The sequence below is a fragment of the Athene cunicularia genome (assembly GCF_003259725.1).
Source record: "Athene cunicularia isolate RWA chromosome Z unlocalized genomic scaffold, athCun1 chrZ_part1, whole genome shotgun sequence".
NCBI lineage: Eukaryota > Metazoa > Chordata > Aves > Strigiformes > Strigidae > Athene > Athene cunicularia.
Window position 1 is genome coordinate 20664406 of NW_020799142.1, and position 23740 is coordinate 20688145.

The 23740-nt window shown below is 35.9% G+C and overlaps 2 protein-coding genes across 2 annotated transcripts in view; one reads left to right on the forward strand and one right to left on the reverse strand.

Moving 5' to 3' along the window:
- The window catches only part of SELENOP (selenoprotein P), an 8326-nt gene extending 3026 nt beyond the window's left edge, over window positions 1–5300 (forward strand). The window contains exons 3-5 of the mRNA XM_026865893.1: window positions 694–906; window positions 2532–2649; window positions 3509–5300. Of these exons, the coding sequence (XP_026721694.1) occupies window positions 694–906; window positions 2532–2649; window positions 3509–4162 (985 nt within the window). The 3' untranslated portion in view covers window positions 4163–5300. The remainder of the gene's footprint in view (window positions 1–693; window positions 907–2531; window positions 2650–3508) is intronic.
- Window positions 4621–21123, reverse strand: CCDC152 (coiled-coil domain containing 152). Its single transcript, XM_026865894.1, has 8 exons — window positions 21037–21123; window positions 18373–18478; window positions 10583–10651; window positions 9477–9541; window positions 7817–7919; window positions 6988–7115; window positions 6029–6115; window positions 4621–5516 (listed from the first exon to the last, which is right to left on the reverse strand). The coding sequence occupies exons 1-8, from the start codon at window positions 21121–21123 to the stop codon at window positions 5388–5390; spliced, it is 774 nt and encodes a 257-aa protein (XP_026721695.1). The 3' UTR covers window positions 4621–5387.
- Between the last annotated feature and the right edge of the window lie 2617 nt (window positions 21124–23740).

Consider the following 23740-nt stretch of genomic DNA (forward strand, 5'->3'; position numbering starts at 1 on the left):
TTTTCTAGAGAAATTCAACAGGAAGGATACAAACAAAAAGGAAAAAAATCCCTGCACCATGCAGCAAGAAAGCAGCTTTTTGTACTATAGAGCAAAGAAGGACTTTTGTGATAGGGGAAGATGAAGAACTGCTGGACAGATTGTGCACACATTCTGTGGCCATCCCTTGACCCAGTTGCTGTAATACCCCTTTTCTGGCTATTCTAGAAAAGAGCCATGTCAAGATGAGTGGGAAAGCTACTGGCCTTTTACTGTGGGTTTGCTTTCTTGATTATTCATCTTCCTGCTGCATTTATGGTATCATTCTTTAACCAACTATGTGACCAAAACCTCCGCATTGAAATAAAGACATCAGATAGACTAACTGTGTTAGACCACGAAGAGTGTGAAAGAACTGAAATAAAAATAACACTGAATTCAGTCTGAAAACAGATGTCTGCTTAGTACTGCATTCTACTCACAAGGGCAGACCTGTGACACATTAGTTATTGTAGAATCTGGTTTGGTGACAGTCTGGTTGATGGTCATGGCAAAGGACAAGGATGTTTTAATAGTGTTAGACTATTGCCATTAAAACTAGAAGAAAATAACATTCACTGTAATAAAAGTAAAAATGGAGCATACTAACTTTAGTTGTCAAATCTTAGATCTCTAATGACTTAACACGATTTTTTTCTTTACATTCTCTACTAGATTGGAGGACCTGCGAGTAAAGTTAGAGAATGAAGGACTGGTCAATATCTCATATGTGATTGTCAACCATCAGGGAACTTATTCCCAGAGGAAATTTCACTTACTGAAAGAAAGTGTTTCAGACTCTATTACTGTCTACCAGCAAGATGAACAGCAAGCTGATGTCTGGACTACCTTAAATGGGAACAAAGATGATTTTCTCATCTATGACAGGTCTGTGTGTTAGACGAGAACACAGGAAAATACTTCTATGTATTTAGAATAATGCTTTGTAAATTTCTATATTTCATTGATTTGCAAATAACCTAGTTACCTCAAAACAAAAACATCATAATCAACTTCTAAGTTGCACTAAGTAAAGCACTTGCATTTATCAGGAAAAGGAAGCTACGAAGGAAGTCTGATTTTGCTAAATAAGTTTGGGATAACTAAATTTTTCTATATAATTTCTGTGAGTGTAGAATTTGATAGCATGATTCTGGTCTTGCACCGATTTTATTTTCAGACAGCTTAATTACATCCATGTATGTGAAAGTAGAAGCAAGTGAGAAAAGCCATCTGAATTATCACGAAAACATTTTGACTGGGATTGTTGAGGATGTCATGTAGCCATACAGAAAAATTAGTCCTTAGGTGAAACTTAAGACTTTGGAATAAAACAGGGTTTTGATCATAGGATTCAGGGGCGTGTATCTTTTGGCAGAACCGGTAATAATGCTTTAGTTGAAATCCTGATTTTTTTTTCAGTTCTGATGGAAATTATTCTAGAAGTCCTGCACTTCTAACATGTCCATCGTAATTACTATTATGTTACTGTAGTGAACGTTCTCACTTCATACTGAGGCATAATTGAGTTTAATAAAGTTACTTTTTTTTGGTAATATGATGAAATTGAATGCATTATCTAAATCAGGCTTGTGGTATGAAACTAGAACTGGAATGATCTTTAGAAAGTAATTGCATGTTACAGCAGCAAATACACCTAAGTATGGAAGGTTACTGTTGTATGACAGACAAACAGAAGGCTGTATGTAGTCCATGGAGGGACCCCAGAGCTAACACCTGATCTGCAGCATTTAAAAGCTTTAACAGTTTTGTGCTGTCAACACATAAGATACTCTGTCACTACATTTGGCACTAGTCTGGCCATGATCCATTATGGTTCTAAGAATGTATGTCCTTATTGTGCCTTTATTGGCAATGATGTCTTTGCCTGTTGCTGGTCCTAGACATGCACTGTGGAGTGGTAGGGAGGCAAGGCTGGAGGACGGTGTGTTGACATTGCAGGTGGGGTACTTAACAAGGTGCCCTTGTGTATAAGTTTTGTATTTACTCCAGCTCCTTTGAACATACCAGTTGTGTAGTCAGGTGCATACCAGAACACTCAAGTACAGACATGGTGCAAATAGGCACCATAAAAATCCCTTCATCCACTCTAAATCTCTAATGCAGATACACAGCGATTCATGTTCCAATCGAAATATATGTTATGTTGCATGAAAACACTCTTTGCAATGATGCAACAACCACGTTTGCAAACAGCCCTCCTCGTTAGCCAGATAGGTCTGTAATGGGTGTACCTTTGCTAATCTGAATGCCAATAAATTAGAGGCTTGTGCCAGTGTAGTTACTACGTAAGCCAGAAATCACACTTCACACTATTGGTTGATGCAGCTGAGTGGCATTTTACATGTAAACTCCTTGGACAGAAACACTCTCCATGGGACTGTACAGTATAGGTGGATTGATGTGAACACAATAAGGTATGATAAGAAGAGATACTTAATTTTAGGTATGTTTTTATGTATATGTAACCACAGAGTTCTTTGTCTCCTTAGATGTGGTCGTCTAGTGTATCATCTGGGTCTGCCCTATTCCTTCCTGTCTTTCCAATATGTGGAAGAATCTATTAAGATTGCCTACTGTGAAAACAAGTGTGGAAACTGCTCTTACACGGTATTTTCTTATTTGATTCTGTATATACTAGGAAAGGAAACTGGATTTGACTGGTATTAAAAAAAAAACCCTTTTAGTATGATAAATCCAAAAAGGCATGGTTTAGAATGTACCCATTTCATGTGTCTTGACTTAACTCTGATTTATAATAGACTGGTTATCTTAATTCCTGCCCTTGATAGAAATGCAAATTCAGAAATCTAAATGCCATCTGGGAAGCTAATTCTGGTTTTGATGTTATGTACAACTATTGAGCAATTAGCTCCTCTGGTTTTCGGGGACAGGTAGGTACTTAAACAAGTAGTAATTTTTTTTTAAACCTGGGAATCAAATCTGACTTACTATTCCTTTTAGTTTACATTTAAATATGGTATATAATAGTTAATTTAAAAAATGTGTTAATACAAAGTGACAAATTATTGTTACTGTTATAAAAGAAGGGTAGCTTTGTTTTACATGTAACTAAAGATAAGAACTACTTCAAGGACTATCAGGAAATATATATACATAGTCATGAAGGTTCAATGAGAAGAATAATTTTTGATCCTATAATCCAGTTTTCCAGGTAAATGTAGGCCTTGGGCAGGTCAGATGTGGGATCCTAGAACAATTAGTATTTTTATTAACAATTATTTGGATTTTAATTCCTAAGAGTTTACATTAAGAGCCCTGTTCGGTTACCAGTGGTGTTGTAGAAGGAGGTTCTTTTTGATAACATTCGTATCTATCTTCAGCAAAGTAGCACAAATAATTTAAAATTGGGTTTCAGGTTCTGCAAAAATGTTAAGATCATTAATATTATACAACTAGTTTAATTAAATATGATGTTTTGTATTTAATGCAGACTTCTGTTTTGCAGAAATTCGATATTGATGGTACATGTGAAAACATCACTAAAAAAGCAGATGAAAAGCTAGCAGAGATAGAACCCAAACCAACTGGTCAACATTCACATCACCACAACCTGCACAGACACAGACACCACCACCACCACCACCATTATCGCGAGGGCAGTCACCGTTCCACAAATGAGAACCGTCAGGCTCCTTATGGAACGCAAAGATACCATCACAGTGGTCGGCGTCATAGAGTTTTTGGCCATAACAGACATGATCAGACAGGTAGTCATGAACAAGTAGACCCTGTTCCTCCAGGAGAAAGTGTGGAAATTACACAAGATAAAAATCTATGAAAAAAGGGGAAAACCAGCTGTAAAAAACAGTTAACTTGAAATTGGCAGACAGCATCAGACTCAGCTTCTAGTAGCTGATGCTGTCATTGTCGACACCTTCTGTTTGAAGAGCTAGGAAATTCTGTCACTTGACAGTGTCGTGGAGCACTGCCAAATTCTTGCAGGTGACATGGCCAGCTGTTAGCAGAGGACATCACTGAATCTTGACAGTGACGTCTGCTTGCTGCTACCTGACAGTCACCAGCAGCAGGAGCAAGTGAAACTAGTGACACCTGACAGTGACAGGAAAAGGCAAAAAATTGAGCCTGAAAAACAAACTAAGCACCTTAAAAATGCAAGGGAGTCCTACTGTCTAAATTTATGTAATTTTGTGAGTGGCAAAATTAACAGATACTTAATCTTTTTATTACCCCCAATTAAAAATCATACTAAGACAAGTGCACAGAGTTAAAATACTGCAAACAAGCAGACTTTTAGAGCAGAGCTCTTAGAATTACACAAAACCTGTCAAATACCATCAGTGAAAAGATTTAGAACTTAAAGAAATTTAATTGTCATGTAGTTTTGTTTTTCAGTTGTACTGCGAAGGTGTCTGCATTCTTGATTAGTTTGTCTTTCTTGTTTCTCTTCTAACATTCTGCTTGCATTTGTGAGGACAGGAGCATAAACTATGACCTAGGGGCTCTTGTCTGATGTTTTGCAATCAAGAATAGAAGATAACCAAAAGAGATATTTTAATCATTTTTTATTAAGAAGGTAAAATCTGTTCAGAAGTTTAGTTTTTTCCTAACCTGGGGATACACATTACATACAAGAAGAGTTTATTTCTAAGCAATGTGCCAAAATAACTTTTTATCTCAAATGTAAGACAGAAGCAGTAATTGAATTACTTTAAAGTAAGAGATTTATATGCTTAACTTTTGTGGCTTAGATATGGTATCAGGGTCCATTAATATATACTACTACAGCTTGTAAAATCCCACTAAATCAGTAAGATTGGGCCTAAAGTGAGAAGCAGTGCTAACAACTCTTCATGCAGAATCACTATCAAGAAGAGGAAGAGTCAGAACAAATTTAATCTTGGTTTAATGTTTATGTTTGTTTATAACAGTGCTGAATTTGATAACTGTATTAATTAGTAAGGTAATATCTCTTACACTTGTATAACTTCTCTTGTGTGTAGCTTAGCATTCCTAACCTTTGATTAACGGAGTTGAAGTAAAATCATAGTTGTTTGAAGGCTTCCTGGATGAAGAAAAGAATATTCAAGAAAGGAAAACAGCTTTGAAAGTGTACACCATAATTAATGATGGTTTAATAGGGAAATTATTACTCCTATGAAACCTGAATCTTTTTATGGTGAATACTGATTAGCAAGAAAGTAGCCCTGAATATACACAGAATGCATGCCTCTGGAATATCTGACAAGAGCTTTTTCAATAAAAAATACTCTGTATTTCTTCATATCTTGTTTTTACTTTCAGGTGCACAGTTTAAAATAGTCTGTTTCCATTTCTCATTGCCTGTAGTACTGACATACATCATGTCATTTACTCAGTCGCCTCTGTTTCAAGTGCAGGTCTTGGGCTTTAATAAGACGTTGCTCTAAGTTTCTTATGGTGTCTCGGAGAATTTCAATTTCATTGTTTTTTTCCTCCTGAAGATGCTGCAGCTTCTGTAAAAATGCAAGCAAAGGCTTCACTGTTAAACATCACACAGAATTATGTAATGATACAATATGCTGTTACTAATGAGAAATACTCTAGTAAGAATATTTTTCTCAGTATTTTGTATCACAAAATTATAAAGATGACTTCACCAGAATCCTATTTTTGTGACATCCCAAAGTCTGAAGCCTACAAAAATGATAATGCACATATATAATTTGTCACAGTTATTTATGTCAGTTCTCTCTTAAGTTCCCAGGTCAGCAAAGCTGTACTAAAACCACTTTGCATGTGGGCTTTTGTTGTTAAACCCCAACTATATCACTATTGGTGCAGAGACATGAAATGAGTTGTCTGGAGGTGGGAGGGATGTGTGGAGGTGTGAGTAAAATGGACCCCTAAACTTGAAATTCTGCTGCCCCATCCCCAAAGTTCCATTGCAGAACAGAGTAGAACCCCAGGGAACTGCTCTTTCAAACAGGCTGTAACAGTAGTGTCTGCAGGGTATTGAGGTACCTACCCTTCGATAGATACTTTGTGGAAAGACGGAAGCATCTGCAAATGATTTTGATGTTTTATTCTGAACTCTTGCTAATTTAGCATTGAACTGAAATCAGGAAAAGACCAAACATTAAGAACCAACAGGAAAAAAAAAAGTATAATTTAAACTTCTTTACATTGGATTTTGTACCTGAAAGTAGTAATTGCAAGCTTTTCTACTATTTAGGCCTAAAACAATGAAGCTACTTAAGCTAATTTTTAAAAGAATGCAATTATAGGCTACCTTTCTTTTAAAAATGCCTCAAAATATTGCAAAAATAAAATGGTACAAATACGATAAACCAAACAAATTCAGGCGAACAAGATGGCTACTAAAAAAAAAGCCACATGTCAGCAGGAAGAGAAAATGCAGAGGATGCTAAAAACCTCTGAAACCATCACCTTTCCCTCACATTCCAAGGACAACTCAGCTTGAACACCGTCACACCTTACTTCTCTTTTGATATGTGAAAGGTCTGAAGTAGTTCCCTAGCTGTTTCTGTAAAAAGAGTGGCTTAAAACCAGCGCCATGAATATACGTGTTGAAGTCTGTGTCTGGAATCCCTACAGGATTAGATGTCTTCAAGCTCTTGGAAATTTGTAAAGAAATACAACTTCCCAGCATTCAGAAATTAAGAATAATAAAAATGAGAAAACATTAAAAAATATTTATAGCAAAATTTTCAAAATAATTTAATTTAAAACAAGAACACAGCAAACTTCAGTTCCCTATAGTGTAGGCAGAACTCGATTCCTGAGCAGAAGCAACTGGGATACCATTATGGAAGGGAGCACATGCCACTGGTATTTGTAAAGAAAATATTTTTTTAAAGTTTCCGAGATTCCACCGTACTATTTTGTTAAGTAATAGTTAACATTTTTCACTACACAGTCTTAAGTTTACCCAATTGATCTTTAACTCAGCTTTGTAATGCATACCTCTATTTGCAGTTTAATTATTTCATTCTGCTTCTCTTCATTTTGAATTTTCAGCTGCCTTGTTAGCTCTAATATTTCCAGTTCTTTTTTCTCACTCTGTTCTCTATACTCCACTTCTTTTACTTCAACTAGTAACACAGAAATACCAAATACGATGATTATAGAAGATGTTTAGATGGAAAAAATAACATTATTTCCCAAATATTAAAACTTTCTTGAACAGCAGGTCAGTATTTCAGGAAAACAATTTCATTCAAGCAAAAAACAGACTTTAAAACTGTGTGAAAACCACCCTGTCCCAATCCAGTAAGATAGAGTCTCTTTAAAGCAGCATCACATTTTACAGAATTTGGCTTGTTTCAGCTACATGAATGACCAAAAAATCCTACTCTTCAAGGATATGCCAGTAATGGAAAAAATTAGAACTGAAATCAGTTTTTTCTCACTGCAGTATTATTTATTTGTAAAAAAACCCTCCTACTCTCCTGATCATAGCTGGAACACTCTAACAGCAGTCTGTACTTCAAAGCAACTTTCTAGTCAACACTTAACCCAAAATTTCCTTCTTTCAGACTTTTAGGTCCAAGTTCTCAGTGTCTGTTTTATCTCTGGGAATTTCTGCTCATCCTGTGTTGCTGTATTATTGTCTAATTGCCATTGTCTATTCTCTTGAGCAAAAATAATACTCAATTAAAAAGACTGTCCAATTCTGGCTTTCATTTCATATGTTTCCACTAAGAAGTATAACTTGTCCTAGATGAAGTATAGCTCCTACAGGTTACAACATGCTTTACCCAATGCTATAGCATTCAGTATTCAGAGAACTTACATTTTTTTCTTATATCACAGTTCAACTGTGTTATTTCTAATTTGTGGTCTTCCTCTTTGTTTTTAATTTCTATCATAAGTTTCTCAATCTGATCTTTATATTCCTGCAAATGTAAAAAGCTTCATAAAAATCTGGAGGTTTCTGTGCTCTTAGTCTTCTGCAAAGCGTAACAATAATGTAAAAATATACAGTACTCTCTAATTCAGTACTTGTTTTATCCTTGATCTAATAAATTCAAAATGCCCAGTTACTTCTTACACAATCTGGCTGAAGTCCACAGATGAAAAATGTGACAGGTTTCATTGTATTATAGCAATTAATTAATATAAAATTAGAAACTGTACTTATTAGGAGAACAGGCAAAGGTACAGGTAATACACCTTTCCCCAATCTAGGATCTGATACAATGCTGCAGTTAGATTAAGTGACTAGTTTTACGTATTTTTGACTGTAAGATTGTACAACATCATATTTGAGATATTAATTTTGTTAATACTTCTTATAACAAGGATTCCACAACTTCATACTGGCAGCAGTAGAAAAGTCAGTGATACCAGCAGTAATAGTAAACTACATACACGTATTGTAAGTATTGGACCAAACTTACAATATCTATATGTAGATATTAATGATGGCACTGATACTCAAGTGAAGAGTTTGAACACACGTATTGTAAGTTTGGTCCAATACCTACTCCAGAATTACCAAGGAATTGGCTGTAGCTGCAAATGCAGAGGTTCTTCCTCCAAAGCTCTTGTCAGAGCCACCTTGGTAGGTGGCTACTCACCAGAGAAATGCTCAAAGGCACTCACAAAGTCACTTACTGATTGGTAGTAATAGTAGATATGGACACTGTCAATTAAGTGTCTTCAGAACAACACTAGGATGTTCCACCATGCCCATACATGTGTAATGTACAGAATCATAGTCTTCTCATGTCTTGAAGAAGTCATTATTTATTTTATTGCCAAACTGTCGAGATAACAGCTCTATTGGTATAAAAATTTAATTTTAACTCATGGTACAAACACAGGCAAAGAAAATCAGCAGTGAGATTCCTGATCCTATCCAGGTAACAAACAGATCAGCAATTTTAGCACAGAGAACTAACATGACTTGTGACTAGCCCTTCTGGTGTTACCTCCTTTCCCAAAATGAGTGGCACAGGTAAAAAGTAGAGAGATGGTAAATGGCATTTATTATGAGACACAGATAAAAAGTAGAGACCTATTATCTTTGTAGCATTTACTCCCAAAGAAACTATAGACAAAATTCAGACAGTTCTTGATTCTCAGGTAGTACAGCTGGCTTCACAAATATCAAAACCTTATTTCTACTCAAAAATATATTTTAATGCAAGGGATTAGATTTTAAAATGCAACATTGAATTTAAAGCTAAATACAGCTAAAAAAAAAAAGTGCATCTTAGATTGAGTTAAGAGTTCTCAGCGCTTAGTTTTGACCTCTTAGACTCTCTGAGACATTCTCATATTGATACTGTTGTGCGAACAACACTGCTCTTTTTCCACATGACAAACATTAGGAAAAGTACAGCAATAACGGTATTGGTAGCAGACCCAAGAATATGAAGATACATGAACTGCTACAATAGAGATAAAATATTATTCCTCTACCCAAAGAATGATCATTTGTGGCATACCTGTTCACGAGTCTTTAATTTCTCTTCCAAGATGCGAATGGTACTCTTCAGTCTATCATTTTCATCTAAAAAAATTTTTAAAAAATATATGGTACACTAAAAAGTACATTTTGACAGTATTATTAGTATAAAAGCAGAATAAAGAAATTTTTGACTTGTCTGAACTTTAAGAAAATTTTTGTAGACATGATAATCATAATTAACAGAGCTATATAATCTCAGTCTCCATTTTTTTAACAAGAAAATTAATAGTTTAATCATAATATTTGTTTGATATTACTACTTTGAACTGTCTTTAGCCTTCTGATAATTCTGAAGCATTCAAGAAAATCTTGATACAAAGTTCTCTGGCTCAGAAAATAAAAGATTATTATAATGGCTACAAGAGCTTCAAATTGGAAGATGCAACTTTTTAAGTACTTATTTCCCAAAAGCTGGAAAATAGTATCTCAAAAACAGAAATGAGAAAATTAGATAATGCTTCTTTTTATTATTAGAAGTCACTTTGAGTATTAAAGGCAGCCCTATACTTCCCATTTGTAAAAGTTTATTAATATTTATGCATATATGCCTTGAACACACAATCGGTATAAAATTAACTACATGATGTACAGGTATACTGTGGTTTAAAGATATAACCAAATATTTACGTATTTTAAAATACCAATGAGTAATTGTCAAGTATTTCTGGAAAACAGCTACATTTTAATAACATTACACTGAAAATTAAGACTCTTTAACAAAGTGATAAAAAATATGCCTAAACACTTTAATAGACTACAGTCCAACAACTGAATGATACTTTCTCAATTTTTGTAAAACTGTGCTATGTTGAAATAAATTTAAAACGCAGCTATTGATTAAAAAACCTCACTGAAGCAGGACTGCTTTTACATGTGGATTCTAAGTAGGATAATAGGAATAGGCATTCATTAAGCATATAGACCACCAAATTCTGCACAAGATTGATTTTAAATAATTTTTTAATGTTTTGCTGCCAGTGACTTTCTCTCTCTGAAAAAAAACAGTAAATATAAAGAAAAAAATTAAATGCCTGCTCATTCTAAATTACAGTACAATATATATAAGAACATTTTTGCTTTTACCTTTTACATTACAGTGGTTTTCAATGGTTTGTGTTAGACCCTTTATCACATTCTGTAGAGTAGTGCATTCTAAAAGAAATTAAAAAATCAAGGTTTTTGAATAGTTTCTTCACAATTTTAATGTCATATTTTGTCTATAAACTTTTCTCAAATATTTTATAAGAATATTGATTAAATATTTAAGTATTTCTATCGACTATGGAAATAGATTTATTATTGCTTGATTACTGATTTATTTTAGCTTTTAGTTTGACAATATATTAAACCAAATTTTATCAAGCAATACTTGATGAAACTATTACATTCTTGTTTCTATCCAGAAAACAAGGATGTTATTGTTTTCTGGGCAATAATAGACATTTTCCATATCAGAATTCCAGAAATTTGGTGTAATTAATGAAACTCAGGCTTACTTTCTTGACTGTATTTTTGACAAGATTCTTTTTTGCAAGACCAACACTATTCCTCATTGCAGTTTCTCATGCCATTTTAAGTGCATATTAACATTCATCTTGTGGCTCAACATAAACTTGGAGACATTCAGAATATACTACTATATCCCTTTTTATTTTTTAATCCCTCTTATTTTTAAACTAAATAATAATGTGAGTGTATGTATATACATGCAACTTATGATTTATCAGTTTACATATTTGTATTTAATAATTTTATTAATTATATTTTTAATATTTGAACACCATACAGACTGTCTGTAATATAAAATTAGTCTTTCATTAAAACTATTACCCCTTAGGCCCCTTGTAACCTTAAGTAACTTAAGTAAAGTTACAAAACATTCAACGACTGGGAAGACTTGGGGACACTTAAAACTGAGGTTGATTACTGTTGAAGCCTTTCTTTCTACTTCCAGAGTACCACTGCATTTATTAAGTGGCTTTTAATTTCCAGTTACTCATCTCCTAAGACCAAAGCTCTGTTGAAAATTATAGATTGTGTAATTAGAGACTACATTAAAAATAATGGAGTCAGGATGATGAATTAAGATCCCAGCTCAGAGATTCAGTTTTCCATTCAATCTTCTTGATCTGTAGTCTGTTCCTCCATCAAGTCCACTTTTCAAGCAGCCGAATACATTAGCCAGCTGCATTCTCCCATTCCATGCTTCCAAAAGAACAGTAGAGGGTGCACGCACAGCACAGAAGCATTGCCTGCCCTCAGTTCCTGTCTGGATCAAAAGCATTTGTGGAAAAATCCTATTCAAAGTGGGAAGCACTAAATTAGCATGCCCATTTGTACCAACTAGTTCTATTACAAATTTTCTCCCATTTGAAAATGTATGGAAACAAACCCAAATGCTTGTAATTCATGCACAAATTTGAAAGGCGGCTATGCATCTCAGTGAACAACAGGACAGCAGTTAAGTCTTGCAATGAATCACAGCTATTTGGGTGCAAGCCACTCCTTTGTCCAGTCCCAAGAATATCTGCTTATCTTATCTTTCAAGGAGGTATACTGGCAAATCCCTTATGTAATTACAGTTTTGACTGGAAAAAAAATTACTGGGAACCCACAAGTTTTGTTTGCCTACATTAAGGAAGAAAAAGCAAAATTTTGCTAAATGGTTACAGCTTTGTGGATCTCTGGCATAGCATCTGCTATGGATTCCGTCTGGTTCCTTCCTCATAAAGAATGCTGCCTACATGCAGAAAGACTGAACAGCCTAAGTGCTCTTTTTCCGTGTTTAGTATCCATAATTTAATGGACTTTCTTCCATCTGCATTTATAATTGAGGCTATTGGCTTTTTAAATAGGGCAATTACATCAACTGCTTTTTCCTTTAATACTTTTGAAACACTAAGTCAACAACTACATAATCATGAAGATGCTAAATAGAGCCACCTTAAGTGTTCCATATACAATAATGTGATTGCTTTCTTTTTAAAAACTACAGTAGTTTTTAGTTCAGAATTGTAGCCTGCACCACAAGAGTCCATTTAGTAACCACAGAAAAGGTTTAGGAGCAGAAAACAAGAATAAGAGACTTGCATCCATCTTAAGTGGATCTGCAATGATTTACACTGAACATAAACTGTAGTCCTGAATCTCACCTTTGTTTGGCAAAAAACTTATCAAAACGGAGTTAATTTATGATCTTTCAGCACATGTATATACTTGGTCAGTTGCTCATCTTCTCCCACCTTATCTTTCGTTCAAGTGTTTCACTCTCCCCTCTAGTAGCCACAAACCCTTCAGGACAGGTGGAACAACAGCTTTTCCTTCCACAGTGCTCTTTCTTTCTGCTCCTCTGCTGTAAGCAGCATTTTTATTTGGAATCTTGTCGTCTCTCATGTTTTCCTTGGCTGTTCTGTGAATTGTTTTGTGGTCTACTGATAAGTTTTATATTCTAAATCTGAGTTGTTTACCTATCTGTAAATTAATTTGCTTTTGTGTTAAATTTGTAACAGGATGAACTTGAGAATGCTCTTCATCTTGAGAATATATGTACATTAAGACTGTGTGGTTGACACTGTTCATCAAGAAATCGATGTCTAAACCCAGAAATTTCAGTTGCCTTTGGACTAACTCCTCAAATGAGACTTTTGGGAAATGTGACTGAGCTGGGTTCTGGGAAACATCTTGTCACCAAGACAGGATAAAAAACTATCAACACCCTTGTGATGTAGATAGTGTGCTAGGGGAGCTGTCTCACCAACAACTTGTGTAGTATGCTGATTATATAGGATACAGTAATACATATTAATCAAGTTCTCATACATAAACATGATAATTCCCATAATGCACTTTCTTATTCCCACCTCTTTCTGGTCATGCACACTTGAGTCCTGAAATGAGTCAAGGGGCTGCTTTTGTGACCACTACAGGCTACTAACTCAAAAGAAAGACCCCCAATGTCCTTGACTCAAGGATTTTGGCTCTCATTGCAATTTTAACATGCTTTGAGGCCCTTTCACAATACAACTTTTAAAACACTTGGTCTACAGGGCAATAAATCATCCTTACCAAACAGTTTAACAATGGTATTTTGTCCAGCAGCGTAACTGGTTGTATGGTTACTTTAAACTAAATACAACATCTCTATGACTACTTAAAACATTACACCACTACCTTTTATAAAAAATTATATTTCTGTGAGATTCCATTTAATTGATTAGTCCTAATCATTCCTTATCAAAATCACCAAAAATCATCAACTCAAATTAATAACAAATCAGTAACAATCAGTAACGATCTTAGGACATAAGGCTAGGAGAAATCTTTTTTTACAAGCCACAGTTGGTAATATCACTGTATAAAAGCCATTCTCAAAACTAGAGTCTGTTAGGATAACTTGCCAGAGTAAGAATGCAAGTATGAATGCTACATTTGGTCCCTTGCATCTTCTCCAGTTATGCACAGGATCCCTCTATAACCTCATCAATAATAAAGAGTGGTTTCTAACAGTTGTTTGACTTTCAAAAGGGTCTACAAAGAATTAAAGTACTAGACACAACACTTTTAGTGCTCTGATTCTGAATACACAGTATGCTATTACCCCTTCTGAAGAGTGAATGTGATAAAGATGCAAAGATCATTTCTATCCATTTCAAAAAGAAAAAGCAAAATGCTTTAGAAACATTATATATTTACTATAATTTATAATCACCACGCCAACCATAATGTCCTTTTGAATACTTTTAATGTTATGGTCACTGCTGATCTCCAGTAACCTGGTAACTGTTTACCTGAAGGTTCCTCTGACAGCCTTCGCTGCAGATTATGGCAATTTGCTGCCCAAAACGTTTGTGAAACTCTGTTTTCTGATTACCATTAGTGAATACAGTTGAAAAATATAAACTTAGAAGCACTTCATGCCATGATACTTGGAAGTGTTTACCATATTGGCAAGCACATTAACCTAACAGAACATCCATGATAACTGCCTTAGTCTCTAAATACATTCTATCCCTTCAGCATCTCTTTTACTTCCTCATCAAGTATCTTTCAGAACCACCTCTTGGAAGTCCCACCTTGTTCCAAGTTTCTGCTTTTCACTTTTCTTTGTTATTGCTACTAACAGTCTGCAATCTCTCTTACTGACCAGAATCCTTGTTTTCTAAAAATTCTGCCTCCTATCTATATCCATACTGATTTGTACAACTAGTAGGACTTCAATATTATTATTTGTTTTATCCTGACTGTCTCTGCTGCTAAAATTTTACTTCCTATTTCATGCTGATTGCTCTGGTATTTTTACTTGGATTTCTGCCATTTACATTTTTTCCCATCATGTGTTTCAAAACAGCTCCAGAGGTTCTTCTCTTCAGTTGTATCAGCACAACTATCTCCTCAAATCATTTCACTCTTATCGAACTGAGGCAGTACTATATATTTTATCCCGTAGTTTTTATGGTAAGAATAACTTCTTTTTGTCCACCTTTCCTTTTTTCAAATCTATTTTGTATAAAACCCTTCCTCTCTGTTTTTGTCAGTAATGGGGCCTTTTGATCTGTTTCTTAATGACTGTTCTGCATTGTCTTTTGTGCTTATTAGACAAACAAATGGCTCTAATGAGTCAGACTGAAGTTCTACCCAGTTCACTATCCCACTTCACAGCACCCAGTAGAAGATGCTTCAGGAAAGAGGAAAAAAAGCTGGATAAACACTACCTTTCATAGATCCTCTCAGCTTCCAAAACACAAAAATAAATGAGACCTGAGTGTCAATTACTGTCTTTGTGTTTAACAAATTTATTTTGTTCCATCAATTTTTCTAGCCTTTTTGGACTAATCTATACTTCTGTTATCTGCAAGCTTCTGTGAAACTGATTTAACTATTTTGTATGTATGGAAAAGTTCCTCCTCTTGTTTGTTTTAAATCAGCCAACAAGTTTGATTTCCATCTAGTTCTCTTAGAGCATTAAACAGCAAATATTAATCCCCTAGTCACTTTCTCTATGCCATTCATAATTTTACAGCTGTGAGTCATGGCAGCTCTATTCTTTCTCTTCAGGCTGAAAAGTTTCCAGTCAACTTAAGTCTTTCTTCAGATGTTCCAAAATTGTGACAAAACCTGTGAGAGCCCCAAGGGCATCCTCCCCCACCCATCTCCTGAGTGTTTGGCTAAACTCAAGGCCAATTTAGAGTACAGCTGGTGACCTTGAAAAAAAGCTGTTTGAAGAAATGGCTCCCCCTCCTTTCCTTGGGAGGTTCTTTTAAGCTGAAACTTTTGCCTTTGGCCTACCTTGAGCTACGCTGCAGCTGTGTCGCAGCCACTTATCATGTAGATCCAGACACTGGTCATGACCTAGGGAGTGACTTCCTGGCTTGATTTCAGATCTGCCTCATCACTAGGGACCTGTTAGTGATCACTAGAATATGTCTGGCCCTTGTTACCAATTCTGAACCTGATCCTGACTCAGCCTCCTTGTCTTGACCTTGGACCTGTTCCATCACTACATATTTGTTTGGTAATCTGTACTTTTGGCTGACCCTGGCAGCCCTCACTGGGACAGTCCTGCATGAGTATGGTGGAAGTGAGTCTCAGCTGGTGGAGCCCTACCTCTGTGGGCCTTGCTACATGACTGGTTCCTGATTCCCTGTCCCTTGCTCCTCCCTAACAATACCAAACCTTGCCACCTTCTCTGTTATCTTTTCTAGCTCTGGAATTTTGAAATGTGGAGACCAGAACATTACATGAAAATCACAGACTTTACAGGGACATGATGTTTGTTTCTCTATTTCTTCCATAATCATGCCTATCACTCTATTTGCTTCTTTGACCAGTGATATTTTTAGAGAACTGTCCAGATGGACACCAAGATCTCTTTCCTGAGAAATAGCCTACTAGGGCCCACCACTGTTTATATAAAAAATGCACTGCTCTCCCCTTTTTAGCACTTGTCATCCTATATCATGCGATTCTTGGTATAACTGAGTAGATTAGCATCATTAGCAAACTTCACTGACTTACTCAATAGCATTTTCAATTCTTTTCTGATTATACTAAATTATTTAAGTCCCAGTGAAGACCTAAGAGAAACCAACTGGCAATCTCACTCCAGCATGAAACTAAGTTTATTCCTAAATTAAGAAACAGAAAATTTTAGCAAGTTGGCTTGTCAGAGACTAAAGTTCTACAAAAAGATGCACCTTTCAGCAACTCTACAAACTACAGAATAAGCAACCACAAATCTATGCTAAGTACGAGATATTATTTCTCTTTTCAAATACGCATCTGAAAAGATATACTTCTGGAATTAAAAAAAAATCTTAATAGTTTTCTCTTTAATTCCTCCTCTATTTGTCAGACTTTTTATGATGATGTAGAGGCTTATAATTCTCACCTATAAAATAGTAAATGCCATTTCATTGGTTATCTTCCACTGAACACTTTGAATCCTCTTAATATTAACTATTATTCTCATTCATAATTATTTAGCGCCATAATGGCATCTGCTATACAAAGTGAAAGAAATATGACCAAAAGTGATCACATTAAAGATGTCAGTAACACAAGTACAGCCTATGGAACAAACTTACAACAGTGATATCAGCTTAACTGAACTCAGCCTTGAAGGATTATATGCTATTCCTTACACTTTATGACCAAATTGGAAATGTCACTGAGATAAAATCTTGACCGTGTCATTATAAACACAAAATGGGCTATCACATTTTTTAATCTGACCTCTTTAGAGATTAAATCTCACACAGATAAAAAGAATAATCACTTTGGACTGTTTTTCAGTCTTCTAGAAATTAAACAAATGCCTAGGCAGAACAAGACACAGATTCCACCAATACCCAAGGTCCTTACAGAATTAATTTAAGTGAGCAAAATTCAAAGAGGAACACTAAAACTTCGACATACCAGTCAGCATGTTACAGGGAAAAGATATTCCAACCCCCAAACAGTGCTATCAGATTGTCCCTAAACAAACCAAACCACACGAGCAGCTAAGAAACATAATTCTTTATGCTATCTTGAAGCACCAGCCCACCAGTCTGACATGCCATCTCCAATTACAGGCAAGCTTTGACATTTCAGGAGGCAGCAAAATATGCATTCAAGAATGAATGTGGCTCATTTTTCATTGGACAAAATGTTTCTGGTGACCAGGTGAAACATAACATTTGTCACACTGATAGCAATGGAACAGCTCCACTGGAGGCACGACAGTGTCAGTGCTGACCTTACTTTTCCCAAATGTTCACCCTGTTGTTCTACACAGACATCTGAGCTCCTTATAGATTAACATAAGTCACAGGCTAGCACTTCAGGTAAAACTACTGATGTTAGTTTGCCTAAAAAGGTTGGCTTTGTAAACTGGAAGTTCACTAGATGCTGGAGAGGCCTGTATGCATGGGAAAGGTAAACATTTGGGCACAATAACCTCATCAGGTGTACCAAGCTCATCTGATCCTCTCCCTCTTTCCCTGTCAACACATTGTTTCCCTGGGGAAAAGAGATAATCAAAAGAAAAAAGATAAAGAGGAAAAAGTAAAAGAAAATACAACAGGGAAGTTTTTATTTCACAGATACTACATGCACTCAAAAACCTCTTAAAATGGATGGATATTAACATCAACTGGAAAATAGTTATTTTAACCCAGGTCTCAAAATATGTTTGTGGATTAAAGTTATCTGGTTTATGCAAATGAGATGGATTCCATTACATGACCCAAGATTAAGCATTACTGCTTTTCACACAGTATCCTAGATCCTTGCTATTTTATTTTTGTACTTTATATGACTGAAAATAATGGAAGTATTACTCAGAATTTCCTGTATATATGCACAAACCATATCGCTTTTAAAAAATAACTTACCTTCTTTTACTGATTCTTCCTTTGATTGGCTTAATGTTAACAACCTGTTACATTTTTCCAGCCGAAGAACCAGCAGATTATTTATTTCATTAATTTCTGATATTTTCTAGATAATTGGAAAAAGACCAAAGTTATATTAATACATTTTGATTTAAATTTTCCATCTTGAGTTTTAAATTAATAAAAATTTTAAAATTTCACAACACTGAACACCTGTGTTATTTGCCATTCTGGAAATCGTGTTACTCAGAAGAATGATGCTAAACTTGAGAGCCTGTGCTATGGCGAGTTTACCCTGCAGAACTAAGAATGCTGACTTACATCACTAGTTATAAACTGGTTTCTTCTCAATTCTGTAGTCCTCAATCTGGATCGATCCTTAGCAAGGTTCTTCCTACTGCTTTGCATATGAGGCTGTCAATGCCTTTGCTGAGCACCAACATGAGTAATGGGTGTGAATAGGTGTCATGACCCAGACTGGAAGCCCAGAGAGTCGAAATGGTTCTGTGATCCCCTCAGGTTAAATTAAGGTGAAACGACACCAAACGATCCGTTCAAATGTGTTACTTGAGGTAGGGAACAATTTAAACTTGAAAAAGGATAACAAGCAATGTGGTCTCTTATAAAAATCAATAAGAAGGGAAGGGAAAGGTAAGGGGAAAGGTAAGGGAAATGGAAAGGGAAAGGGAAAGGGAAGGAGATAAAGAGTCAAAGAAATCCGGATCACCATCCCTGGATCCAGCGTTGTCTCAGGTCCGTTAATCTTGGGTGGTGAGTGCACACACACCAAAGTTTCTGTCCCCTTTTAAATTCATCTTATCAGTTGATTATCATGCTAGAGGAGGGGCAGGTATTGCACTAACTCATTTCCATGAAAGATGAGGGAAAAGGTGGAGCATTGTACTCGCCCTGCCCAGCTTTGGCTTTTCCTCTGTTCCTAGAGATTTTTGCTGAAGTCATGCTTCTTATTGGTCATCCCAGAAGTGATCACCTCTTATCAGTTCTTGTTACCACTTCAATGGCAAAGGCGTGAAATCATTAGCAAGGCAAGCATGGTGTCTGGCTTGTACAGTAGAGCCACAAAGTACTGGTCCAATACAATACAGTGATCATTGGTCCTTATGCTTGATGGCAAACATTTGGTTTCACTCAGTCCAGTTTTCTCCTTTTGAGGCTTATCTAAGGAATTTGTCAATACAATTGCAAGGGACTGGGAAGGTGTATCCTTCAATACACTCCTGCTTTCTTGGGTGACATTCCTTAGACTAATCTAAAGGCCACAGCTTGTCCTTGAAGTTTTCTGTGTCGAATGTTTGAGGAATTTCTTCTTTCAGTTCCTTACAATAGGAATTGGTACAATATGTTTTTTCCATGAGAAATGCTAAATTTATATCAGAAGCCCCTTTTGTGTTATGTTTAGTGTGGATTTACTGATCAGGAAATCACCAGAGAGCTGGCCAACATGAGTCTAAAAAGAAATACAGCACTCATTTTCCTCAGTGGATCAATCTTTTAAGAACTGTCATATCCATAAAATAAAGAGAGCTCAATGCGTATGGAATATGAGAACAGATGCTCCTGCTACGGCAATGACATTTTTCTAGAACAAGGAACAATTTCTGAACAGCTATGAAGTGCTAAGGCTTGGACAATAGGCCCAAGCCAGAGCTGACCTATAGATGAATCCTGTATATTTTATAATTGATAACCATTATACTAGTATGTATTGTACTAAACATGTTTATCTTGAATATATATATATATATATCTCCTTATCTTTCCTTGTGTATAGGCAAGATAACAGGGTCACAGAGACAGTTGTCTGGCCCTGTGACCTGGGGTGTCACCTTGCTCATAAATCAATTAGATAAGGAGGGAAACTCCCTTAGTTTCTCCCCTGAGACCTGGCCAAGCTCTGGAGGGAATCTAATGTGAGAAAGAAACCAGATATTTCTGCTTAAAACAAAGGTGCCAGCTATTCTGGCTTGCTGATTTGTAGGTATATAAGGCTGGACCCGCTCACAGCGACTTTGGGTGCCTCACCTATGGGTGGATGCACCGCGTAGGATTTTCCACTTGCTGGGACAGGCTCTGCAAACCCTCGCTGGGGTTGCCCTGCCACTGCGGATCTGGATGATCGTAAAGTGTGAAAGTGGTGATGGATCTTTCTTAATCACTATTCTCTTTCTCAGGTAGTAATGATTTGATGCATTACATGGTTTTTTCTTATTTGTTTAAGCGCGCTGTTCTGTCTTTTCTTACTGTATGTTTTCTGTATTATTCTGTTACATTATTTAGTTATTTTAAGTAAAATATGCCTACTCTTTTCACTCTGGTGTCTGAGTTTAATTGGTATCTTTAATCAGCAAAACAGGCTAGTCCAGCAAAACTGTAATACTGTTATCTTCAATAGCAGCTTTTGATACAGACACTCCCACATTTTTCCTGAGAAGCCAGATTTGGCCTCTGCACCATTAAAATTCTAGCACTGAAACAAAGGCTTCTCAGACTCCACAAAAGTACTCATTAGTTTGAGATAGAGTCAGTAGAAACACTTTCCAAAGTTGGTATTATAAGGCATATTAATAAGCTTAAAAATCTTATTAAAATATCATAAAATATTTATAGATAGCAGTCTCAACATTATTTACCTTCTTCACTTACCTTTTCTATCTCTGAGAAGTTATCTAAAAGTTTATCGAGGTTCACCACACTGATTTTCTTCACAGTTTTTTCATGGCTGTGATTCATTTATTTCTGGACCATATAATCCAGTGATCACTGTATATATAAAAAAATAGGTCTATGAATTCATTTATTTCTCATTCATACTATGTCAAAAGATTTCATATGCACAAATGTAAGCAGAACAAAGAACACCTTTTTTAAATTAAAACTATTTTTGTACGTGAAGCTAAACTTCAACCAACCTAACATCTAGGAATGAGTGGCAGAGAGACCAAGCAAAATCTCTCAAAATGTTAGACAACATGGTTTGTAAATTTTTGTTGCAATTAAGTAAACCTGAAACCACTTTCATAGACACAATGATGCAATTTTATCTAAATACACTAGCAGTCTGCATCTAGGGTGTTTTGGAAAGATAGGACCAATTTGCCTTTAGATATGCTGTTGAACCAGATTGGTCTTCCTGTCCTCACTTTAAAGAGTAGAAAAGTCAATCAATTGAAATGATTACTTATTCTGTATTGTGCATATTTTGTGTGAGGCAACACATGAAATTTTGTTGTTTGTTTAACTTAAAAAAATGTTACTCAAGTAAACAAGATTTTAGAAGGCACACATTAATGCAGCATCTACAGCTTTTACCTGTGTAGATGCTCTAATACTTAACTACCCAGGCTTCAAGTTACTTACACATTTTCTTATTAAAAAATTGCTTTAACATCAGTGATGAGACACCTAAACCATATGAGCAAAAAGACAGTTTTTGGAAAAGCACCTATATAATTCCAGATTATTAACACAAATCCTATTTTTTAGGAGAAACTCTACTTAGAGAATCTTCAACATACATTTGCAAGATGGAACTGAAAGACAGTATGAATGCTTCTAAAAATACTGAAACTATCTCGGAATATCAGGCTCCATGGAACAAAAATTCCAATTCCAGCTAAACCGTGTATTCCAGACAAAAGCATAATTTCTATTTGGTAATGTATGAAATGTCTTTTTACAAATAAAAAATTACAGTGAGAGATGAACCATAAGTAAGAATGCGTGCACTACCCAGAAACTGAATGCACTTCCAGACAGAAATGCTTACACTGAAGTTAGGTGGAAATAGGTATGTAAATGAACAACTACTAAGCTGGAACCAAAATGACATAACTGAATTATTTTCTCAGTCATTCAATATTTACAACTCTTTACATGTATGTAACTTCTTACCAAAGCAGTAAGATATTAGTTCTGGGTGTTTAATACTAATTTTTCTCTTGTAGCCACTGTTTCCTCAGAGGGAGTAAAATTCATTCATCATCTAAGGCTAATTAACTTTTTTTAATCAACAGTTTTAAATATATATGTAACATTAAAGAACTGATGCTTCTAAGTTAGTGATTTTTTACTAATTTAGCAATCTTAATGACCTCTGTTGTTACAATGCAATTATTTGTTATAATTGAGATTTCAATACTTATTTAATAGATTAAATTTTGTAAAACAACTACATAAATATATTCATATTCTGTTAGTTGGTAATCAAAACACACACTGTGAATGCTAAGCCCTGATCTTTCCAGTCCATTAATATGGGCAGCATCCTATCTGTTTGTGAATCACCATTTCTTTTTATCCTGCTCTTAAAACTGTGTTTCACCCTCTAAATTTTGACTAAGGCTGGGAGTTTGGGGAGCTGCCATGTTGTGTGCTGTTGTTTGTTTCCTTATTCCATGGCATCATTTGTTTTCTCAGAAGGCCGGATGTGCTCAGCACTTGGCAGCATTATGCAACAGTGCCACTGGGAATAGAACTCCTGCTGAACTGCAACAGTAAATTAAGAATAGTATGTTGTATTATTAAAGTTGGATTTTTCCAGCAGGAAAACTCATCAGTTTTATTTTTGTGCATATCATTATATGGGTTATGTCCTCCAAAGTCATTTTTGTTAAGCGTCCCACCTATTTTGACCTATATTTATTTCACTAGGGGAAAAATAAAGATTTAAAATGTATTTTTGACTGTCATAAAACCGACACCTTTATTTAATCACTTTTTAGCACCTTGTTATCCATGCTCTCTCAGTATCCTTCTTAAAATACTGTAGTTGGTGATCTGATTTTGAAATTTAAGGCTTTATGTTTTGCTTCATGTAACAGTGAAACCTGTATTTGTAGCTAAAATGAGTAGATATTAATTTTTAACTGCGTATCTCAATTGAATACAGTAATTATTCAGTAATAGGCATTTTAAATAGTCATTATTCTGAATGCCACTCTTAAGACAGGCACCTGACATTTGCATTGACTATAACCTTGCTTTAAGCTCTCACTCTTTGAAGGCCCCGAGCATATCTAAAACCTGGTTTGCGGACCAAAATTACCGCCACGCAAGTGGCACCCACAAGAGGGGTGAATCCCCTTCCCTCACCCGCTTTCCCAGACAACCGCCAGGGGACAGAGGCACCAGCTGCACCACTGCACACCCTCCGGCGACGCCCACTGAGACCTGGCGACCCTCTCCCACCCCCGAAGTTTGCCCGCACAGAGTGCCCTGGGCAGAAGTAAGCCCCTCTCAGGGTCTCGGCTGCGGGCGGCACGCAGAGCACGGCTTCCACCCCTCAGTGCGCCGCCATAACCGACCGCCGCAGCAGACCGCGCCGCTCCCGCCCCAGCGGCACCGCCCG

Coding starts and splice junctions, on each gene's coding strand:
- CCDC152 (XM_026865894.1), bottom strand. CDS start 21,123: ATGAATCACAGCCATGAAAAAACTGTGAAGAAAATCAGTGTGGTGAAC. Junction 10,652..18,372: donor GGAAGAATCAGTAAAAGAAG/GTAAGTTATTTT, acceptor AATTTCTTTTAG/AATGCACTACTCTACAGAAT. Junction 7,920..9,476: donor AATTAAAGACTCGTGAACAG/GTATGCCACAAA, acceptor TTACATTTGCAG/GAATATAAAGATCAGATTGA.